Source organism: Bufo gargarizans, chromosome 1 (genome assembly GCF_014858855.1).
Source record: "Bufo gargarizans isolate SCDJY-AF-19 chromosome 1, ASM1485885v1, whole genome shotgun sequence".
Classification (NCBI taxonomy): Eukaryota; Metazoa; Chordata; class Amphibia; order Anura; family Bufonidae; genus Bufo; species Bufo gargarizans.
This window is the reverse complement of record NC_058080.1, coordinates 676,550,746-676,573,051: the sequence shown is the minus strand read 5'-3', so window position 1 is coordinate 676,573,051 and position 22,306 is coordinate 676,550,746. Positions and strand designations below refer to the sequence as shown.

The window sequence follows — 22,306 nt, the reverse complement described above, 5'->3', positions numbered from 1 at the left end:
GGTCACCCGCACTGCTGCCTCCCCCACAGAAGACAAGGTGGATCAGGGCAGCCCAGCTCCCCTACATCCCGCCAGCGCAAGGGTCGCCCGCACGCCAAGTCCCTCTCCCAGCGTCCTGCCACTACGATGCCAGTAGCTGAAGGGGCGACCCTGCTGGAATGGACCGAGGGTGAAGACGACTATGGTGAGAGAGTGGCTTCTCCAGCCCTACGTCCCCCACCCCCCACCCTGGTCTCCTGCGTGCCTGACCCCCCATACTGGGCCTCTGGGCCCTTCGGTCACTGCTGGACCTAGGCTGGCCCCTGGGGTGCTGCGGGGCGACATTCCACTCCCCGCTCCCTCTCCTCCCTTCTGGCCCTCATGGGACATTTTAGCAGCAGAATGCTGCGAATAGGCAGCCACATCGCCTCCCTTCACTTATCAGCGTCCCTCCTGGGAACGCTGTGCTCGCATCCTCACGGGCACCCGGTCTCAGGGTCCCCCCATCCCCTCACCGATGCGCTGCTCTGGACCGGGGGCCTTTTCCTGACGGCAGTGCTGCTTGGGCGGCCGCACCTCCGGCGCTTCTTCCCGGCCTGCTGGGCCGCACCTCCGAGCTGGGCCGCACTTCCTTCCCGGCCCCCGACTGTTCCGGCCTGCGGGGCAGACTCCCGCGGCCGGCATTTGGCTTGAGCACGATGCTCCAACGATTCCGGCCGGCCGTCGGCGACTTCCGGCCGGCCGGGCGCCGCAAATTTTGGCCCAGGCTTCGGGCCTACTGGGCCGCATTCCGGCGCTCCACCCGGGCCCCTGACTTCCGGTCCGCGGGGTGGGGGCTCCATAGCTCAGGGGTTAGAGCACTGTTCTTGTAAACCAGGGGTCGCGAGTTCAGATCTCGCTGGGGCCTCCAGGGCGCGAATTCTTCCCGCCTGGAGTTTCCCCGCCCCCAGGGGATCGCGGCGCCGCCTCCTCCTCCCTTCCAGGTTGGTTGGCTGTTAACCCTTCGGGTACCGGCCTCCGTGCTTCAGTTTGTTTTGCTCGGCTCCCAATGGGCCTATATGGCTGGCGCGCCCCCCCCCCCCCCCTCTACTTCTATGCTGGGCACCTGTATGGTGGCACTTCTTTCTGCCTCAGTGAGGCTATTTTTTATTTAGAAATGCATAACATGGTTAAGCTAATGGATTTCTTGTGCGCTGCGCAGGACGCTGCAGCCTTATCTCAGTAGCGCCGCCTGTATGCGTGCTCCTTCCATGAGCGGCATGGTGTCGCACTCCCCGGCTGGTGCATGTTTCCCTTCTTTGCCCTCTCCGGGATACAGCGCTGGCCAAGTGCATGCGCTCTCCTTTTTTTTTTTTCGGTTGGCAGAGTTCGTCACCCTCCAGCTATGGTAACTGCCATGTGCAGACAACCCCTTCCTAGGCGGGATACTGCACTCTCTCGGGCTGTAGGCTTGCCTGGTGCATGACCCCCCGCTTAGGTGGAATACTGCACTCTCACCGAATACGGTGTTGGCCATGTGCACGAGAACGCTGCACTCATTGGATTCGCTGCAGGCCATGTGCACAACCCCCTTCCATAGGCGGAATGCTGCACTCATTGGATTCGTTGCCGGTCTTGTGCATGTCCTCCTTCCATAGGTGGAATCTGCACTCTCACCAGATACGGTGTTGGTCTGGTGCACGACCCCCTCCCATAGGGGACCGCTGCATTTTCACTGGATTCACTGCCGGCCATGTGCGTGATTCCTTTCCATAGGCGAAACGCTGCTCTCACTGGATTTGATACCGGCCATGTGCATGACCCCCTTCCATAGGCGGAATGCTGCACTCACTGGATTCGCTGCCGGTCTTGTGCATGACCCCCTTCCATAGGCGGAATGCTGCACTCACTGGATTCGCTGCCGGTCTTGTGCATGACCCCCTTCCATAGGCGGAATGCTGCACTCACTGGATTCGCTGCCGGTCTTGTGCATGACCCCCTTCCATAGGCGGAATGCTGCACTCACTGGATTCGCTGCCGGTCTTGTGCATGACCCCCTTCCTCTAGGCGGAATACTGCACTTCATTGGTTATGGTGCTGGGCAGCCGGCCATGTGCATAACCCCCTTCCATAGGCGGTATGCTGCATTCTCATTGGATTCGCTGCCGGCCTTGGGCATGCCTTCTTCCCTCAAGCGCCATGCATACACCCTCACTGACTGGGGTCGTTCTCTCGCTGATAAGTTGCTGGCCGCGTGCAGGACCCCCTTCCATGGTGGGATGCTTGCAACTCACTAAATCCACTGCCGGCCATATACATGTTCCCCCTTCCGTGGGCGGTGTACGGCACTCTTACTGGATTCGCTGCCGGCCATGGACATGTCTCCTTTCCTCAGGCAACATACACACACTCTCACTGACTGTGTTTGTTCTCTCGCCAGTGTGCTGCTGGCCAGGTGCCTGACCCCCATCCATGGCGGGGTGCTCGCATTCTCCCTGGTTGCAATACTGGCCATGGGCATGGCTCCCCCTTCTGGGCAGCATACTGCACTCTCACCAGATACGTTGCTGGCCTCTAAGATGGGTGGAATGCTTGCACTCCCATTGGATACGGTGCTGGCCTTGTGCGTGACCACTCCTCATTCCATGGGTGGACTTTTTGTACGCTCACAGGACTCGCAACTGTCCTTGTATGTGCTGTGCTGGACTTGTACTTGTCCCCATTCATTGGCGAAGTAGTTGTACTCTCACAAAATTCGGTGTTTGGTGGATTATTGCACACTCACTTAATGCTAGGATTACCCTGTGCATGTCCCCTTTTCACTAGGTGGACGTCCTGCTGGATGCGGTGTGGCCATGTGCATGGCCCTCTTCTGGGCGGAATATGGTATGTCTTCCTTCTCTGAAGTAGGTGCTGGTCTTGGGCATCACCCCCTTGTGGGGCGGGCTTTGCACGCTTGCTGCCCGCACTGTTTGCCAAGTACATTGCCCTCTCTTCTGGGCGGACTGCTTGTGCTCCGTCGCATGCCATACTAGTCTTGTGTATGTCCCCCCTTCCGGTTGCACTGTGGTTTCTGTGGGGCTCTGTGGCTGGCCCTCCTTGCTGTATGACTATTTCGCAGTGGGCGGACGCTCTTGTGCACTCTGTGCGTTGTTGGGCCGTGTATGCCTTCTCCTTCCGTAGGTGGGTTGGCTTTCTCACTGCTTATGGGGCTGCTTGTACGTATGCCTCCATTCTTCCTGCGACTTGCCGTTTTTCTCTTGGGATACGGTGATTGCCGCCGGCCTGGCACTCTTCTCTGAGGAGATCTTTCTGTTCACCTGGCCTGGACGGGCTCTATTGTTCTCTACTGCAGCGAGCTGGGTGGTATCCATTCTCTGTTCGGAGGGTATATTTGGTGTTTCCGTTGTGACGGTATCCACCATATTCGTTGGCCCTTCCGCCTGGGGAGTGTTTGTGGTTCCTGGATGCGTACCCATTAGTTACCCTGTGGCATTGCTTCCCAGCGCAAGCGGTCACATTGTCGAGAGTGCTGTCTCCAGCGTCCCTCGCAGTCTACGTTGGCTCTGGCCGGATTACGGTTCCCTCGCCTGTTGCCATTCCTCCTCTTGGATGCGTTTTGGTTTGAGTCCTTCCTGTTGGCACCCTCCGTGCTTCAGTTTGTTTTGCTACCAGGTTCTAGCCGCTCTTTTCGAGCAGGTCGCCCAACTTCTCTTGGTTGCTCGATTACCGAGGTCTCAGGGACCTCCACTTTCGATTCGTTAGGGTATTCGCCTTCTGCGAATTGGTGAGCCGGACATCTCGGAGTAGCGGAGTTCTGCTTTTGAGCGGTCCTGTGGCTTCCCTGTTGCCCACTCCTCCTTGCGGTTGGAGGGTGTCATCCGTCTTCTCGGCTATTTTTCTCTCAACGGCTCTGTTTTGGCTTCTCCTGGGTCAGTTTTACTCCGATGTGGCTTCTGCCCCGGCCAGGCTTCAGGGGCTGTTCCTTCACTGCCCTCCCCCCTGGGGAGACCATGGTTGTTCATATGGATGGTCCCGGTGTTCCTTATGACCTCGTACTGTCTCCATTGTTCACACTGGCTGTACTAGCTGTGTGCCTATTACCGGGTTTGCCGCATTCTGTCCTCCCGCTGGGTGCAGATTACTTTTACCATTCTGGGCGCTGGTCCTGCTTGGACTTTACCTTCTCGGTAACCTGGCGGGCCTACTTTCTTCTGTCAAGATTACCCTTCAAGCCCCCACTTCGGGTCTGTAGAACACCTTACTGTGGTGGCTACAACGACAAGGACTTTAGCCTGACTTGTCCTGGAGTCTGTTGGAAACTGGCCGGGTCCCTTTCGGTTCCTTCCGTTTGTCCATCTGCTCCCCCACTCCGCGTGGATTCGGGACGGCGTTGCTCGGGGGGGCCGACGGGACCAGTTTTCCCAACCGTTTTGGCGTGTCACTGATTTGCGCTTACTCGCATTGGATTTCCTCCCGTCTGCCCAGACGAGTCCAGCGAGCACACTAGTGTTCGCTCCCGGCCGTGCTTCGTCCAGGTTCTGTTGTCTGACTTAGGGTCTTCCCTGGGGTTCTTTAGGAAGCTGGGCATTCACCCAATTCTGCCTTTCTCTTCCCGTGATTCGGTCTTCTCCAGTCTGGCCTGGACCTGCGACTGGGACTCTGTTACTTGAAGTGTCTGCAGTTTTTTGCTTGGACATCTCCGACTCTTGTCGACGCTCGGTCTCTTGTTTCCAGGAGGTCCGCGCCAAGGTTCACGGCTCCTGGGTGCTTTCCTCCGCTTTAACCACATGGCTATTGCTGTGGTTACTGCTCAAGGGCAGGGCTCTGTTTTTTTGGTGTCACCGTTCATTTCTCCAGAGCGGTTGGTGCCTCCGGGGCCGGAGGCATTGGGCTTCAGCCATGTCATTGTGCAGGGTGGCCACGGTCTTCCTTGCACTCTTTACCAGGTTTTCCTGGGTGCGTACTCTGGCTTCGGCGGCGGCTGCTGCCTTGGGCCGCCTGGTTTTTGCAGGTGGCATTTCCTTGCTGCCTTCAGGTGCTTCGCCTTGGTGCTGTGGTCCCTCCCCTCTTGGACTGCTTTTGAACGTCCCAAGGTCTTCTGTGTCCCCCAAGGAAATTGGGCGAGAAAACGAGATTTTTGTATAACTTACCAGTAAAATCTCCTTCTCGCTCTTTCCTTGGGGGACACAGCACCCACCCATTCATTGTTTTTTTTCTGCACGGTTTCCGAGTTTTGTTTACCCGTTGGGTAGTTGGCTTGTTGTTTCCACTTGTTGGACTTTGCCTTTTCTCACTACTTGGACACGCAACTGGCAGTCTCTCTCTCCAGGCTGAGGGTATAGCTGATGGAGGAGGGGCTTAACAGTTTTCACTTAGTGTCACGCCTCCTAGGGAGATGAGCTATACCCAAGGTCTTCTGTGTCCCCCAAGGAAAGAGCGAGAAAGAGATTTTACTGGTAAGTTATACAAAAATCTCATTTTTAAACCAGTCATGCTCCACAGATTACCTTGAATCGGCTTTGCTGTTCTATACTGTAATCCGTCCAGTAGTTTTGCTGAAAAACGACTTTTATAATTATGCTAATTAATCCTGAAGGTGCCCAGACGGGCTGTATGTTCCACTTTGTGTGCCCAGTAACGCCCCCCTGCAGTGCCCAAAACGCCTTCCTCCTGAATCCCTAAACCGCCCACAGCGTCATCCCTCTCCTCCCCCTCCCTGACGGCAAAGCGAAGTCTCGCGCAGACGCAGTACCCACTGAGGGCTGCGCCAGTGCGATTTGCTGGAGACTGAGGGAAGAGCGAGCATCGGACGTCACTGGGCTCGGCGCATGCCCAGTGACGACGATGAAGCACCTGCCCTCAGTCTCCAGCAAATCACACTGGCGCAGCCCTCAGTGGGTACTGCGTCTGCGCGAGACTTCGCTCGGCCGTCAGGGAGGGGGAGGAGAGGGATGAGACGCTGTGGGCGGTTAGGGATTCAGGAGGAAGGCGTTTTGGGCACTGCAGGGGGGAGTTACTGGGCACACAAAGTGGAACATAACGCCCCTCTGGGCACCTTCAGGATTAATTAGCATAACTATAAAAGTCGTTTTTCAGCAAAACTACTGGACGGATTACAGTATAGAACAGCAAAGCCGATTCAAGGTAATCTGTGGAGCATGACTGGTTTAAAATCTGAATTTGTGTTATGAGAGGTGACAGAATCCCTTTAAATACAGACCTCCTAAACCAGCTCCCTAAATAATTTCACACCCGAACTCCTTAGATACAGACCTAAGGTAGACCTTCTAAATAAAATCAGACCCCAGATCCCCTAAGCTATCCTAGTCCCCAGAAAAACTCTGCTAAACGCATATAGACCAGACCCACTAAAAACGGGAAGACCCCCTAAATACATTTAGACCCAGACCCCTATGTTAGTATAGACCCCATACATGTACTGTATGCACACTCCTCTGCCTTCTTGCTGCTGTCTCCTGTGTTTTTTTTTTTTCACAATTTGCCAAGGTCATGTGACCATTTGCTTTTCTTTCTGCAGGTCAGTTGTCACTTTTTTCCAGAACAATTCAAAAACCATAATAAAACCTCCAAAAAAGATCAAGTATTTAGGCCAGGGATCATTGCATAAAATAGTTAACAGTTTTATCGTTTGTGCTGCAATCCGCGTATAAAATATGATAAATATGCCACCGAAACCGCCCATCTTGTCATCTTATTATTTTGCAGTCAGTAAGTCATGTTTAAGTTTTTATAAACCTGCTGGATGCCTCACAACAAGAAAATCCAAATTGCTTCATAAAAGTAAAATAGTAAAAAATAATATATATGCACTTGCATCCGGCTATCAACATGTAAAAAATAAAAATAGAAAAGGAATTTTTCAGACCAGGCAGATTTCTTCCATTGGGATTCCTATGTGTGGAACGCTGTGGTTCATTGTGTGTTCTGACACCTTTCTGTCATAGCCACTGCCAGCAGTAATTTTTTCAGCAGCTCGTTGTACAGTAGCCTTTGTCAGATTGGACCAGGTGAGCTAGCTGTCGGTCAACGTCTGTATCAGCCCTTGGCCACTTATGACTGTCTCTGGTTCATTGGTTGTTGGCTTTCCCTTGGACTATATTCTGTAGGTACTATCCACTCCATACTGGGAAGACCCCACAGGATCTGCTGTTTTGGAAATGTTCTGACCCAGACTAACCATCACCGTTTGGCAGAATCACTCAACGTCAAGAACTCACTCAGATGTCACTTAACATAGCCAGCACTGTCCTGTCAGTGGTCTTTAAGGGGTTTTCCGATTATAATTATTATTATTTATTTTTTTTATATACTGATGACCTTTCCTCAGGATAGGTCAGCAGTATCTGATCGGTGGGGGTCCGACAGCGCCAGTACCTTCTCAAACAGCTGATTGGCAGGGGACCCTCAATGATCAGATACTGATGACCTATCTAGAGGAAAGGTAATCAGTAAAAAAATAAAAAAAAATCGGAAAGTCCTTTTAATGTTATAGTTGGTCTGTGTGTGTGTGTGTGTGTGTGTCTGTGTATATTTTTAATATGTATTTCATTTCCTTCGCTGCTAACATGCTCACAGCTTCTTACATTTTATCATTTAACTTGTTTTTCAGACAACTACAGCAGAGCAACTACTTGAGTTTTTTAAACAAGTAGGAGATGTTCGATTTGTCCGTATGGCCGGGGATGAAACGCAGCCTACGCGCTTTGCTTTCGTGGAATTCTCTGACCAGAATTCCGTGATAAGGGCCCTGACGTTCAATGGAGTTATGTTCGGAGACAGACCTCTAAAGTAGGTTCAAGCTCTGAATAGAATACTTCCTGTTTTATTGTTGGTTTAATGTATAAGGCCTCGTTCACATTTCCATTTTACGTACGCATTGATTTTAATGTGTCTGTTCACATATCAGTATTTTTTTTTTTTTGGACACACAGACCAAACATGGACTGATTTTTTTTTTTCACAGATGTCAAACAGACATGGAAATGAAATGTGAATGAGGCCTTATAAAGGATTTATAAGCTTCTGTTCACATGTTTGTTTGATCCTTTTGTCAGGAGGTAAGAATAGTCCAGACTGCATTATTATTCCTGGCATTACAAATTATAGAATCCTAACAAAAACATGACGGGTCCCATTAAAAGTCAGGATTTTTTTAAGATCCGATACTGAAGTGTAAATCAAACATATGTGGCGATGCTGTCTTCATCCGCTATTTTTGCGGACCTCATTCCAGCGCTACGCTATTCTATACCATATATGAAATGGTATGTCATCATATATTGGCCCGAACGAAGGACACTGTTTTGGCCTCCATTGGGTAAATGGAGTGCTGTGGATATGTTTGCCTTATAAACCAGAAGTTTTTTCAAGCCTATATGCCAAACATAGGCTTAAAACTTTTTGAACATAGCCTAACAATGACATACTCCATCCTCTCGAGTCCTCACAAGAAGGTGACTGTTCTAAAATGCATGCTGCCATCTACTTGGAGAAGACAAAACATGTCCATGTTAAGGAACCATAGTAAAAGATGGTGTGCAGAATGTCAGCAGAAGCAAGCAGCTCAGTGGCTTGTATACGGAGCTGCCAGGTCCTGTCTACATGAGTGCGGGGAAGCTCTACTCAGTGTCTCATCACTGAGCTGTAATCCAACTTTCCCGCTGCTCAGGTCATTGTAGGGGGAAAGTGCAGTAGCGTGGTATGGGCTGCCATGACCAGAACATCTAGCTCGTTTATGGGAGAATGGCAGATCACATTATGCTGCAAGATAGATAGATCCTGGGGGGAGGGCTGGTGCTTTAACTGCTCCCTGGTCTGACGGTGAGTGGTAAGTAAATCCTGTCTGCTGCACAGTCATTGCACACAGAAAAGAAGTTAGGCATTCGACAGAAACTAGATTACCTGGAGGGAGTTAAAAAATGATGTCACAAAAAGAAGCAACAAAGCTTGTATTTTCTTCCCAAAAATTTCCATGTAATCATCTAATATTGTTCACTAATACAGTATGTAAACTAATTTCACAGACGTGTCCCTTTAAAGACCTAGGACAAGAGTTTGTAAGTTGCTACATCAGTCTTATGTATGCTGTTTTTTTTTTTTGTTTTTTTTTGCCCCTCAGAATAAATCACTCCAACAATGCAATTGTAAAACCTCCTGAGCTGACGCCACAAGCTGCTGCAAAGGAACTAGAAGAAGTGATGAAGCGTGTACGAGAAGCCCAGTCGCTGATCTCAGAGGCCATAGAACCAGGTACCTCACCTGCCGCTGGCTTCTATTGCTGGTGTCTCGGCATAGGCATCAGCTACATATGTGTTCTATAATCTCCTGTTCTGTAACATGCTGTTAAATGGGCTGTCTGCGTTACAAAATACATTATTAAATACCCTAGAGGAATTTTGACTTTAATGAAGTGTCCCGCATTCAATGCCCCCATATATAAAGACCCAACACTTCCATGTCAATGGTCACAGTGCCATTCTTCAGATTCTTCTGTGGCGTTGTCGTCAAGGAATTAAACGGCTGAAGGTCCTAGGAGGGGGACTGTGATCTACGTTTTGTTGTGCGAGTTGTCTAATAAAAGGATTGTCCAAAGTGGACAAGTGGATTCTTGTTGGCTCTGTCCCAACACACAAAATTAGCTGGTTTTATAATGCGGTCTAATAAAAGCCTTCAGCTCCCCCCTGCATCTGGGTAGTTGGTAGCTTTTGCACCCACACAATGTCACTTCACCTGTGATGGTCCCCAAGTGCATCACAGTATATGTTATCCCTGTTCCCCTGCCAGCAGGTTGGCAGAGGATCTTCTGGACACTGGCAGCATCTACGAAAAGCTGTGATCACTACAATTGTAGTGCAAAATTAGTATCCTGCCTACATTTTTCATAACCATATAAGGTGAGCATTTGTATACTGCTCAATGCTGTGTACCTGCTCTACCTAGAGGTTATTACCATATGACCGCCTTTTCTTTCCTTGTTGCCGCAGATCTGTTTTGGGGTCACTGTCAATATGACTGGAATGAGATAAACTCTTTCCCGACCAGCGCGATAATAGTATGGCGCTGGCCAGGTCTTTAAAGATGGCCCCCGCTCCTGAGCGCTGCGGTCGCCATAGCAGCGGGTGGCCGTCTGCTTCCTAGAGCAGAGACCCGCGGCTCATGTCCGCAACTGGCAGTAATTCCAATCACTGACATTTAACCCCTCAGATGCTGTGGTGCATCTCCGCCGTGTGGCGATCGGAGGAGCCGGAGCTTGTGTGCAGCAGCCCCTATCTTTGTGAATGACAGGAGGCTGCTGCATAGTATTTCCTATGGAGCCCTTGCCTGTAATAGGGCTCCATAGGAAAGTAGTAAAATCATCATAGACTCCAATGCAAGTGCATTTGAGTCTATGATAGCAATCAGATGATGGAACTATAAACAAGTGTAAAAAAAAATTCAAATCGCCCCCCTTTTTCCAAAATAATAATAAAAGAACAAAAAAAATACACATCATGGGTGTCGCGATGTGCAAAAATGCCTATAGTATAAAAAATATATTCCCCATACGGCAAAACGTAAAAAAAGCGTCAAAATGGCCGATTTGCCGTTTTTGGTCTCTTCATCTTTTAGAAAAAATTTAAAAAAAAGTGATCAAATTATCTGCACATAATTACAAAAAAGTTATAGGGGTCAAAATATGGCGACAAAAAAAATAAAACTGTTATATCCTCCCCCCCCCCCCCCCCCCACATACACACTTTTTTTTTTTTTTTTTTTTTTTTTTTTTTTACTATCAAAACGCAAGAAAAACTATACATACAGTGAGGAACAGAAGTATTTGAACACTCTGTGTGATTTTGCAAGGTCTCCCACTTAGAGAGCTCAGACAGGTGCTACTAAGGTAGATTAATGAGTGGAGTAGAGGTGGTTTTTAAAAGGCACAGTAACAGGTCTTTGAGAGCCAGAATTCTTGCTGTTTCTCAGGTGTTCAAATACTTATGTTCAGCAGTGCAAGAAAAGAAAAATTATTTAAAAATCATACAATGTGATTTTCTGAATTTATCTTATTCTGTATCTCGGGAATGCACCTACAATGTGAATTCCAGACCCCTCCATGATTTCTAAGTAGGGGGAACTTGCAAAATCGCAGGGTGTTCAAATACTTCTGTTCCTCACTGTATAAGGTATCGCCAGATTTGTACGTACCTATAGAATAAAAGTAACTGGTCAGTTTTATCGCACGTCGACCGTCGTGGTGGAATTTCTTTTGTTTTTTTTGCAATTTCACCCCATTTGGAATTTTTTCCCCGCTTCCCACTACATCATATGCAATATTAAATGGTGGCGTTGGAAAGTACAACTTGTCCTGCAAAAAACAAGCCCTCATATGGCTATGGGAACAGACAAATAAAAAAGTTATGGCTCTGGAAGGCAGGGAGCGCAAAAAAAATGCAAAAAAAACTCCCGGGGGTTAAAGGGATGGTACTTTTTCCAGTATTGATCATCAATATTAGAGCGATGTGGGTCTGACTCCCTGCACCCCCACGGATCAGCTCTTCGAAGTGAAGGCAGTGCTGGTACATTGCAGCGTAACTACAGCTTCTTCATTCCTTTCACTTGAATGGGACGGAGTGTAACTGCAACTGCTCCTTTCCATTCGAGCAGTTAAGCAGTGAAATGAATGCACCACACGCAGGAGTGCTGCATACTCTTCCAAAAACCTCCCTTCACCCCTGCCGATCAGCTGTTTGATGAGATGTGCTCAAAAATTGGTAGGGAGAATGGTTCTTGTTCTATTCTCAGGTAGTGCTGAAAAATACCCATCCAGGAAGGATAAAGCGTTGCGTCTCTGGTTGTCTTGAGTCCTGCTTCTGTTCCCTGTCTTGATGGGGTCTTGTGTACCTCTGATTGTCAGTCGCCCCCTTTCTTTCCTTTGTTTATTCAGTAAGAATTAGGCTACACGTCAGAAGATGGCTCCTATTATATTGGAAATGCTTTGTTTCCGTTGCAAACAACTCGGTGATTTCCATGTCCTCAGGGTCAATCTATTGCAGCAATGTCAAGTACGAACATTACTTTTTTTCTCTTGCTTTTTTCTCCTTGTTTCCTCTGCAGACACTTGATTGGCTTTAATAACTGTCAATCAACCAGACTTTACACTCTGCTGATGGCAAGGACTTGTTCCTATTGGCACTGATACTTGCAGGGGTGGATGGGATTCTGTGGACCTTCTAGGGCTGGTATTTGTAGCTTACTGTTCATTGCATTATAAGTATACAGGACTGGGGAGAGACTACATTCTCAGCACTCCTAGCGTGACTGCAATGTGAGTTGTTGTTTTGTTTCTTAATATAAAATAATGATCCAGATAATCAATTATGTAATCATATTGGATGCCCCAGGAAAGGGTATATGTCCCGTGCTAGTGGGCAGTATAATAGCATGTGCATGTGAATGATATGATGTGCATCAGCTTGCTACTTACGGATGTACGCAGCAACTGTCCTGGAGTTCTTAGATGCCCCTGAAAAAGATGAATGTATGTGACTGCTGCATTTTAGTGTGTGTTGTTTTTTTTTTTTTTTCTTCTTCTTCTTTTGACAAAATGATATGTTTCTTTTATTATGCAAGGCCTGTTTCACACTGTTGGCACAGCAGTCCGACAGGCTGTGCCAACATAAAATGGCAGCAATCGTCTGATTTTGCCGTATTGCAGCCGGATCACCACCGGACCCTGGCATTGTGTCAGCGTCCGGCAATGCTGGATCCGGCAGGCTGTTCCCTGCTGGATCGGTAAACGCAAGTGTGCAACTAGCCTATGCAGTTTGTCGGTTTTATCTGGAGCTGTAGTATTGGGCACAGTCTGCACTGACGGTGACGTACTGCAGAAGTGACTCAGAGCTCTGATACATCAGCTTGCTTTCCCTTTGCAATTTTTTTTAACATTTCTGTCTGTGGCTCCATCTATGAGGGCACACCTAATGCTGATACCCCAGCAGTTGACCTGCCCTATTAGGTCAGCCTTAAACTAGGAGCGTATTATGCCTTAAAGAGGACTTGTCACCCTTTATGACATGTCAGTTTAGTAACTGCTTCTATTCCCCATAAAATAGCAAGTCTGGAGCACCTTTTTTTATGACTCTGCGTTGTGCCGTTCCTCTGTTATTCCTCCTGAATAAATGGACAATTGGTTGTTACCATATTCCTTGCCAACACTTATTGATTAGTGTAAGGCCTCTTTCATTCAAGCAATACGGATTATGTCAGGAACTGATCAAGAAAAAACTGATGCATGCAGGTTCAATGAGTTTGGTCTGTTGTGTGCATGGATGCAATCAGTTTTGATGCATTTTTCACACTCTTGAAGAAAAACTGAAGAATAAGGCCTCATGCACCCGGCCGAAACAGCAGGTCTGCAATATGTGGGCATCGGCCGCATGGTCCCCGCATCACGGATACGGACCCATTCACTTGAATGGGTCCGCAATCCGAGCTGTGGTGCGGAACGGAGGCACGGAAGCACTACGGAGTACTTCTGTGATGTTTCTGACCGTGCATCCACACGGCAAAAAATAGCTTGTTCTATTTTTTTTTTTGCGGTGCAGACGGATCACAGACCCATTCAAGTTAAATGCGTTTCGTTCCGTCCCAGCCGCCGCATGGACGTTGCCTGTGCATTGGGGACAGCAAATTGCAGTCCCCAATGCACGGAACGGCTGCATAATGGCCGTGTGCATGAGACCTAACACGGCATTTCCTAGCAACGATCAGTGAAAAATGCGTTGCATTCGCATTCCTTCTGTTTTTTTTACGCAACCCTCATTCACTTCTCTGGAGCCAGAGCCGTGTAAGGCTACTTTCACACTTGCGGCAGAGGATTCCGGCAGGCAGTTCCGTCGCTGGAACTGCCTGCTGGATCCGACAATCCTGGCGCAAACGGATGCATTTGTGAGACAGATTTGTCTGACAAATGCATTGCAATACCGGATTAGTCTTTCCGGTTGTCATCCGGAAACGCATATCCGGTATTTATTTTATTTTTTTCTAATTTTTAAAGGCCTGCGCATGCACAGATCGGTTTTCTGGAACAATTAGTACCGGATCCAGCATTTAATACATTTCAAGGAAAAACGCTAGTGTGAAAGTACCCTAAAAAGCACAATGTAGAATATGCAGCGATTTTTCCTGTACACAAAGATGATGCTTGAACAACTGTTCAGTCCGGATGCTATGGGTTCTATACACACATCGCATCCGGCCGGAAAACCTGCTCGTGTTAAAGAGGCCTAAGGCTACTTTCACACTTGCGCTTGATCGGATCCGTTCTGAACGGATCCGATCATATTAATGCAGACGGAGGCTCCGTTCAGTACGGATCCGTCTGCATTAATAACTTAGAAAAAATTCTAAGTGCGAAAGTAGCCTGAGCGGATCCGTTCAGACTTTCAATGTAAAGTCAATGGGGGACGGATCCGCTTCAGGATTGAGCAATATGGTGTCATCTTCAAGCGGATCTGTTCCCATTGACTTACATTGTAAGTCTGGACGGATCTGCACGCCTCCGCACGGCCAGGCGGACGGCTGAACGCCGCCAGACTGATGCAGTCTGAGCGGATCCGCATCCATTCAGACTGCATCAGGGCTGGATGGAAGCGTTCTGCTCCGCTCGTGAGCTCCTTCAAACGGAGCTCACGAGCGGACAGCAGAACGCTAGTGTGAAAGTAGCCTAAGAGTGTGAAATGACTCACCCAATTGGCCATTTATTTACAAATTTGAAGTAGGAATAACATGTGAACAGAACAGCTCAGAATTCTAAGAGAAGATGCAGCAGAACTGTTATTTTATGGGGAGCACAATAATTTACTGAAACAGACGTGTCTGGAGTTGTGACAGCTCCTCTTTAAATCATTTAGAAAATGGCCCAATTAAGGAGTAATTAAAGAGAGAGCTTGGCTATAAAGAGACTGTCACACTCTGAAGGTCTGGACACTTCTGTGTAATATGTACAGCACCACTGCACAGCCGTTCTCTAGGGCCAGGATTAGATGTTACTTTTGTTTTAGCTTTTTACAGGTGAAATATATTTCTAATTACCTTTCATTAGTTATAATGGATCATTTTGTCTAGGGAGCAATTATTAGGAGAAATCAAATGGCCGCCATTCTATTAGTTCACACAAAACCTGTCCTAATCACACAGGACAAATTACTTCACAACTCTGAGCCAAAGACCTGCCTTATCCTGCTCCTTTACTTGTGAGGGTTTAGAATCCTGAATACAAATTATAAAATCTTCAAATTAATTTCATGAGGAGACATGAAGTACAGGACAGGACATACTGTGGTAATATGGGGTGTGGTAATGGAGACTACATACAAGTACTGCTGCTCGTTATCCACATCCCTACCCTCCTCTTTGTACATCATGTCTCCTATTAAACTGAATTCTTGTTCATAATCTCTGACAAGCAGATAGGAGGATGAGACAGCTCTTTAGCTCACTGCACTAAAGTAACTTGTGCTGCTGTGTGATAAGGACAGGTTTTATGTGTACTACTAGGACAGTGGCCATTTTATTTCTCCCAATTGCTCTCAGGACAAAATGAGCCATTGTAACTAATGAAAGGTATTTGGGAATATATTTATAATAAAGTAAAATTTAAGAATTTTAAGTCAACGTGTAACCAACAGGAATGCTCCCCCCGTAGATTACAGCTGATTGCTCGTGTGCCCTGTGAGTAGCTTATCGTATGAGACTTATCTGACAAGTGTCCAAATCAGACATCCCCTTTAATTAGCTGATCCCTTCTCAGGCTGCAGATTGAAGGGCTTCATTTTGCCTCCGAAGAGGCTGTTTAAGCTCAGATATAGTTAAATCAGCTGAGTAAGGCCTCATGCACATGACCGTATGTATGTTGCGGTCCGCAAAAAATACGGATGACATCCGTGTGCATTCCGTATTTTGCAAAACGCAACAGCTGGCCTCTAATAGAACAGTCCTATCCTTGTCCGTAATGCGGACAATAATAGGACATGTTCTATTTTTTTGCAGAACGGAAATACAGACATACGGAAATGGAATGCACACGGAGTAACACAGAATGGACAGAGAAAGAATATACGTTTGTGTGCATGAGGCCAAAAGCAGATGAAGAGGAGTATTGTTATTTTTCAGAGCCACTCACAGATTTGCCTCTTTTGCCTATGCCTCTGGTCAGGAAGTACATTATAGCCAGTGTTTTTTTTGGGACTTGCATGCTAGTGAATAACTCCAGTTTCCCTATTTTTACCATGTTCATAATGTCAGGGTTTGTCTTTTCTGAATTAAGATTGTTCGTTTTATTTATTTTCAACAGAAACTGGCAAGCCAGTTGAAAAGACCCAGAAGCTGTCCAGAACACGATCTCGTTCCGAGTCCAGATCCCGATGGAAAAGGTCACGATCAAAGCATAGGTAAAAGGACGTCTTGCTTTTGTAACTTCAGGGGAGCACTGGAGGACTCTTAAAGGGATTGTCTCATCACTGACCATGGGGGCATATCGCTAGGCTATGCCCCCCATTGTCTTATAGGTGTGGGACCTGCACCTTTATTGGGAACGGAGCTCCGCAAGGTGGTGGCTGGAGGACTCTTGTCTGGCCCACACCAAGCCGGCTCCCCGTAGAAGTGAATGGAAGTGCACCGCGCATGACCGTAGAAGTGAATGTAAGTGCACCGCGCATGACCGGCAACCGCTCCCATTCACTTCTATGGGCCTGACGGAAATAGCCGAGCCAGTGCTCAGCTATTTTCCCCCATAGAAAATGAATGGAGGCGCAGTGCTCCCTCCAACCCTTTCAGGTCTCCGTTCTCGATATAGGTGGACCTGCACCTATGAGACAATGGGGGTATACTCTAGCGATATGCCCCCATTGTTTGTGATGAGACAACTCCATTTAAGCATCCATTCTTGCTTCATACGCTCTCTATCAGCAAGGAGTTCTGTGAAGTGAAAGGTTTAGGGTGAGAACAGATAGTCCAGCTGCACCACATGCATTGCTTACACACTTGTGAATTACTAGCCTCAAAATCATATGTCCATTGGCTTCTGCACGTGAGCAGGGTTTTGGCCATGTGCTATCTGTTCTGATAGAACTCCCCTTTGATCCTTTTAGGAAGTTAATTCTAGGTGCAATACATTTTATCAGTGCCCTTATATACAATCTTTTGGGTGAGAGGTGTTTTTTTTTTTTTTTTTGGGGGGGGGGGGGGGATGATTACATTGTCAGTTGTCTGTTCAAGACAAGGAACTAAGGAAGTCATCATCTAAGTTAATCAGTAGAGTGAAGCATAAGTCATCCCTAATCCAGTAGGGAAATGGTGATTATTTTCATGCATGGAAAGACAGCCCTGACCAACACAAAGTCTCTTCATAAATCAGGCTTCTTTAGGTTTGGCTACATTTTAGTTGGTCCCAGTTTCACTGTCTTGGATGACTGAAGGGCAGTACCTTTTAGCTTTGTCCTGCAGATGACTGTTACAGCTGATCAATGTGGGTCCTAGCAGGGGGACACTTTGTGGTCAGCTTATTGTCACAGGACACTTCTAAGCAATGTCCAAAGTAGAGAACCATTTGAATGAATGATTAGTTTAACAGTTTAAATATTGTTTCAGAAGCAGGTCACGCAACAGTTCCCGGTCTAGGCATAAAGAACACAGGAGATCCAAAAGTCCTCTTAAGAAAAGTTCTCGATCAAGAGACAGGCGCAAGTCAAAAAGCAGATCACGTTCAAGGTATGATCAAATCTTATAATAATTAGCATCTCTGTGAGATCTCAGTCCCTGGGGCATAATGCACCTAGATTAATACAAGTAAAGCATTACAAGGATTTCCCCTTAGTGGTAAACCTTATGTGTATATAGTCTCCCAGTAGTCCACCATGTTACTGATTGAAAAAAAAAAAATTGCGTGTTTATTTTATTTTTTTCTCTATTCTATACTATGTGTCTCCCATAAGGTCATACAATACCTTTTGGGAGCATTTTAATATAACTTTCCTTATTGCTAATTTGATCTGTAACGGGCTGACATACTGTGCGTACACTAATGGAATAGATGTAAAAAAATGTAAAAATGGGTAAACAGGGCACTCACGGATAGCAGAGACCAAGTATTAGAAACAATTGTTAGCTTTTATTACTACAACAAATAAAGTTGATAAAACGATGTAGCACAATGTGGCACAATTATAATAGTGGCCAGTGGCAAGGGGTTGGACCCCGAAACGCGTCTGGTGCTACACCCCATTGCTGTACTGAAATATTGAAGTTACCAACTAACCGACCGTAACGGAAAAAAACGAGCCGAATTTAATATCCTGATGGAATAGTGCTAAAATACAACAAAAGGCACATTCTGGGAACAAAACATCTGAAGGCTTAAAGTGATATTTCCGGATGAACTACAGGTCGATGTAAAGGTAACGGATTATCATTCTTTGCAAGCTATTCAGGAGCGGGACGCCGCTACCTATATTGCTTCGGCGTGACGCCGCCATTCTCAATTGAAACACTGCAGTTAATGAATCATTGATAGTATTTTCGGATGCAACGTCATTGGACTGGAGATATATTAGATCGCATCATTGAACATTTTTCAGCTGGTCAATAGACTACAACATATTCTATCTACAGCTCACCTATGATATTGATTTCTGTGATACATTGTTTTATCTATTATAATTGTGCCACATTGTGCTACATCGTTTTATCAACTTTATTTGTTGTAGTAATAAAAGCTACCAATTGTTTCTAATACTTGGTCTCGGCTATCCGTGAGTGCCCTGTTTACCCATTTTTACATTATTTGCTGTATTGAGAGAGTGGTCTCAATTTACAGGAGCACCTGGTGTGGTTTCAGTGTCCTAGTGCGACATTTATAGATTTTTTGAGATGTAAAAAAATAAAATAAAAATGTCTCTCTACATGCATGATTAGCATTCAGCAAAATTCTTGAAAATTAAAGGCTATGTACACCTTCAGGATGGAAAAAAAAAAAAAAAAGTAGCCCAAAAATGCAAACATTTAAAAAACGCTTTTCATGTTTGCATTTTGGGCTACAAATCTTTTTTTCTCGCCCATATTCATTGGGGGACACAGAGACCTTGGGTATAGCTATGTCCTCTAGGAGGCGTTGACACTAGATAAAGCTGTTAGCTCCTCCCCTGGCAGCTATACCCCCTCCAGCCTGGAGAGAGAGCTTCAGTTTTTTCTAGTGTCAATAGGAGGCAAGACCTCCCTGCTCTGCAGGGATCTCCTGAAGATTTTATTTTTTTCCTTCCTTAAAATTCAGATGGGACAACAGTGGTCGCCTCGCCTCCCTGTTCTCCCAGGGTCGAGTTGCGCCAGTGCCGATTCCGCACTGCTGCCTCCCCCACAGAAGACAAAGTGGACCAGGGCAGCCTCGCTCCCCTGCATCCCGCCAGCCAAGGGGTCACCTAGGTCCGCCAAAGAGAAGACCCTCCCGCCATACCAGACGCCTGCCACTCCGGTGCCAGCTGCTGAGGAGGTGACCCTGCTGGAGAAGGTGACCTTGAGGTCCACTTAGGGAGGGTGAAGAGAAGAGGATGAGAGAGGTGAGTACATGGGACTAGGTGAGTATGAAGACATCTTGCCCCTCCCTCCATCTTTGAAAGTCTGGGTCGCCCTATGGTTAACGGCCAGGGGGCTTTACTCAACTATGACAAGACCCCTGAAAGAGAGCAGGGGTTAATCCGGCGGGCGCCATGCGACACGCGGTCCCCCTCTCACTTGCCCTCTAGGCCGACTGCTTCCGGCTCTTAGAGGGTTAATGTATCTTTTCCCCGGGGCACCTCCGGCAAAAGACTGGAGCCCAGTCCGTCTCGGGAGCAGGCGTCCACTTGCTGCAGTATCCTTCATTTTACTCTTTCGGGAGCAGGCGTCAAGCACGCAGCTCCGAAAGGGTTAATGCCCCTGGCCGTTCGCGGACATCTGACCCCTTGCGGTTGTCTCGCGCCGCGGGGCACTTACTTGACATGGACCTCCGGCTGTCACGATTTCGGCCGCGGGGTGAGCATCCCGGTCCTCCGGGCGCCGCTGCAAATTTAGGCCCCGGCTTCTCTTGGGGCCTATAGGCTTCCTTCCCCTGTTGTCATCCCGGCCGCGGTGCGGCTTCTCAGGCGGGATGTGTGTCGCGCTCCGCTCCGGGTCCCTCCACCCTCCGGCTGACTTCAGTACAGAGGGGGAGGGTCCGGGGTGGCTGTGCATCGGAACTTTAGGCCCTGGGTTCGCGACCTGCTAGGCCGCGACTCAGAGGGGGAGGGTGGCGGACCGGCGCGAATAATTCCCGCCTAGCTGCCGCTGCCCCGCCCTCATCAGCACCGCCCCTAGACCTAATGTCGTTATTGGTTAACCCTTTCCGGCCAGCCACTTCTGTTGGGCCAGCTCCGGATTATCAGGGGTTGGATGGCCTAGAAAAATTGCTTATTGCACTGTTAACTCCTTCCTGCCTCTTATCCATTTGAGGCTAGGCAGACCAGTTTTTAAAAAGTAAAAAAAATAAAAAAAATAAAAATAAATTAAATGAAGCTGGAAATAAATGTCTACCTCCATTCAGGCCCTACTCCACTCAGTCATGTCCACTCTGACTGTGCGGCACGAAAATGGGCCCGTGTCCTGCCCCGGACATGTGACGACCTCTCTTACCGTAGTTTCCCACTCCGCCCTCTGGGCCGTTTGGTTGATAATCCTCCACCTGCGTGGACCAGTGGAGGACCTCTGACAGTTCCCAACCCACCCTCAGGGGAAGCTTGGTTGATTCTTTTCCACCGGTGCAATGCAGTTGAGGACCGCTGCAATTACCAATCCACCCTCCGGGGTCATTGGTCATAATTCTCCACCTGTTCAATACAGCGGAGAGCCTCTGGAACTCCCATTCCACCCTCCGGGGTCGTTTGGTTGATAATTCTCCACCTGTTCAATACAGTGGAGAGCCTCCGCAATTCCCAATTCACCCTCCGGGGTCGTTTGGTTGATAATTCTCCACCGGCTCAATACAGCGGAGAACCTCTGGATTCCCATTCCACCCTCCGGGGTCGTTTGGTTGGTAGTTCTCCACCTGTTCAATACAGCGGAGAGCCTCCGCAATTCCCAATCCACCCTCCGGGGTTGTTTGGTTGATAATTCTCCGCCTGCTCAATACAGCGGAGAACCTCTGGAATTCCCATTCCACCCTCCGGGGTCGTTTGGTTGATAACTCTCCACCTTCGCAACTCACAGGAGGACAGCTGAAGTATTCCCGTAATTCTCCACCTGCGCAATTCAGTTAAGGATCTCTGCGGGATCCCAATCCGTCCTCCGGGGCCGTTTGGTCGATATTCATCTACCTGAGCCATACTGTGGAGAACCTCTGGAATTCCCAATCCACCCCATAGGGTCGTTTGGTTGATAATTCCCCACCTGCGCGATTCCAGTGGGGGAAAAAAACTGGAAATTCCCAATCCACCCTCTAGGGTTGTTGGGTTGATAATTCTCCGCAGGTTCCTTTTGTATACAGGACCTCTATTCCCAATCCACCCCCAGGTAGTTTGGTTGATAAGCCCCAACTGCGCAGTCCGCGACTGCTAGGGGCGATTTTCTAATGCGTATACCTGCGCGCAAGCGGACCACAGCAGGTCGTCTTCTCCTCGCACACCCTTCCTTCCTCCCAGGGTCACGCTCAGGTGCACCCTCTCTCACGGGAGTGGGTCCGCCCAAGGGAGGGGGGGTGAGGAGAATCACTGATTCGGGCCTTGACGTGAATCCGAATCAATCTCCTTAGGTTGCGTCTACGGTGGCCAGCAGCACTCGTCGTGGGCATTACCCCCTTCCTTAGGCGGTATAATTGCACTACTACGATCCGGTTTTCACCTTTATACTTTGTCCCCTGCCATAGGTGGACTAGGTACAATAACACTATTTTCAGTGCATTCCCCCTTCTGTAGGTGGCGGAATTGTACCTCCACTGGGTTCTGTACCTGCCGTATTCATTAGCTCCTTCCATTGGTGGAGTGTTTCCATTCTCACTGGTTACAAGGGGTACTGTATCCATTACCTCCTTTCTCGGGTGCTAATTGCTCTCCCATAGGGTACAGGATTGCCATATGCACTAGTTTTCACCGTGGGTATTAACCCCCCTTCCTGGTGGGGTGTCTGCCTGTGGCACCAGTTTGGATACGGTCCGGCTGTTGCACTATCCTTCCTTAGGCGGAGTGTTGCGCGTCATTGTGCTTACTACTTGCCTTACTCTCTTTCGCTAGTGATCACTAGCGGGGGGAGTATCTGTACATCTTCAGATTCTGCAATTCAACTG

General features: G+C 48.1%; 1 protein-coding gene and 1 non-coding gene across 3 annotated transcripts in view; both read left to right on the top strand.

Moving 5' to 3' along the window:
• The window catches only part of SREK1 (splicing regulatory glutamic acid and lysine rich protein 1), a 77,309-nt gene that overhangs the window by 36,466 nt on the left and 18,537 nt on the right, over positions 1–22,306 (top strand). Inside the window, exons 6-9 of one of the 2 annotated variants that reach the window (XM_044276138.1) lie at positions 7,592–7,770; positions 9,101–9,231; positions 16,316–16,412; positions 17,614–17,730. In XM_044276138.1, the coding sequence (XP_044132073.1) occupies positions 7,592–7,770; positions 9,101–9,231; positions 16,316–16,412; positions 17,614–17,730 (524 nt within the window). Of the gene's footprint in view, positions 1–7,591; positions 7,771–9,100; positions 9,232–16,315; positions 16,413–17,610; positions 17,731–22,306 lie in introns of both variants that reach the window. The other variant, XM_044276137.1, reaches the window with a different exon arrangement.
• Positions 814–886, top strand: TRNAT-UGU. Its single transcript has one exon. It is a non-coding gene; the product is annotated as a tRNA-Thr (tRNA).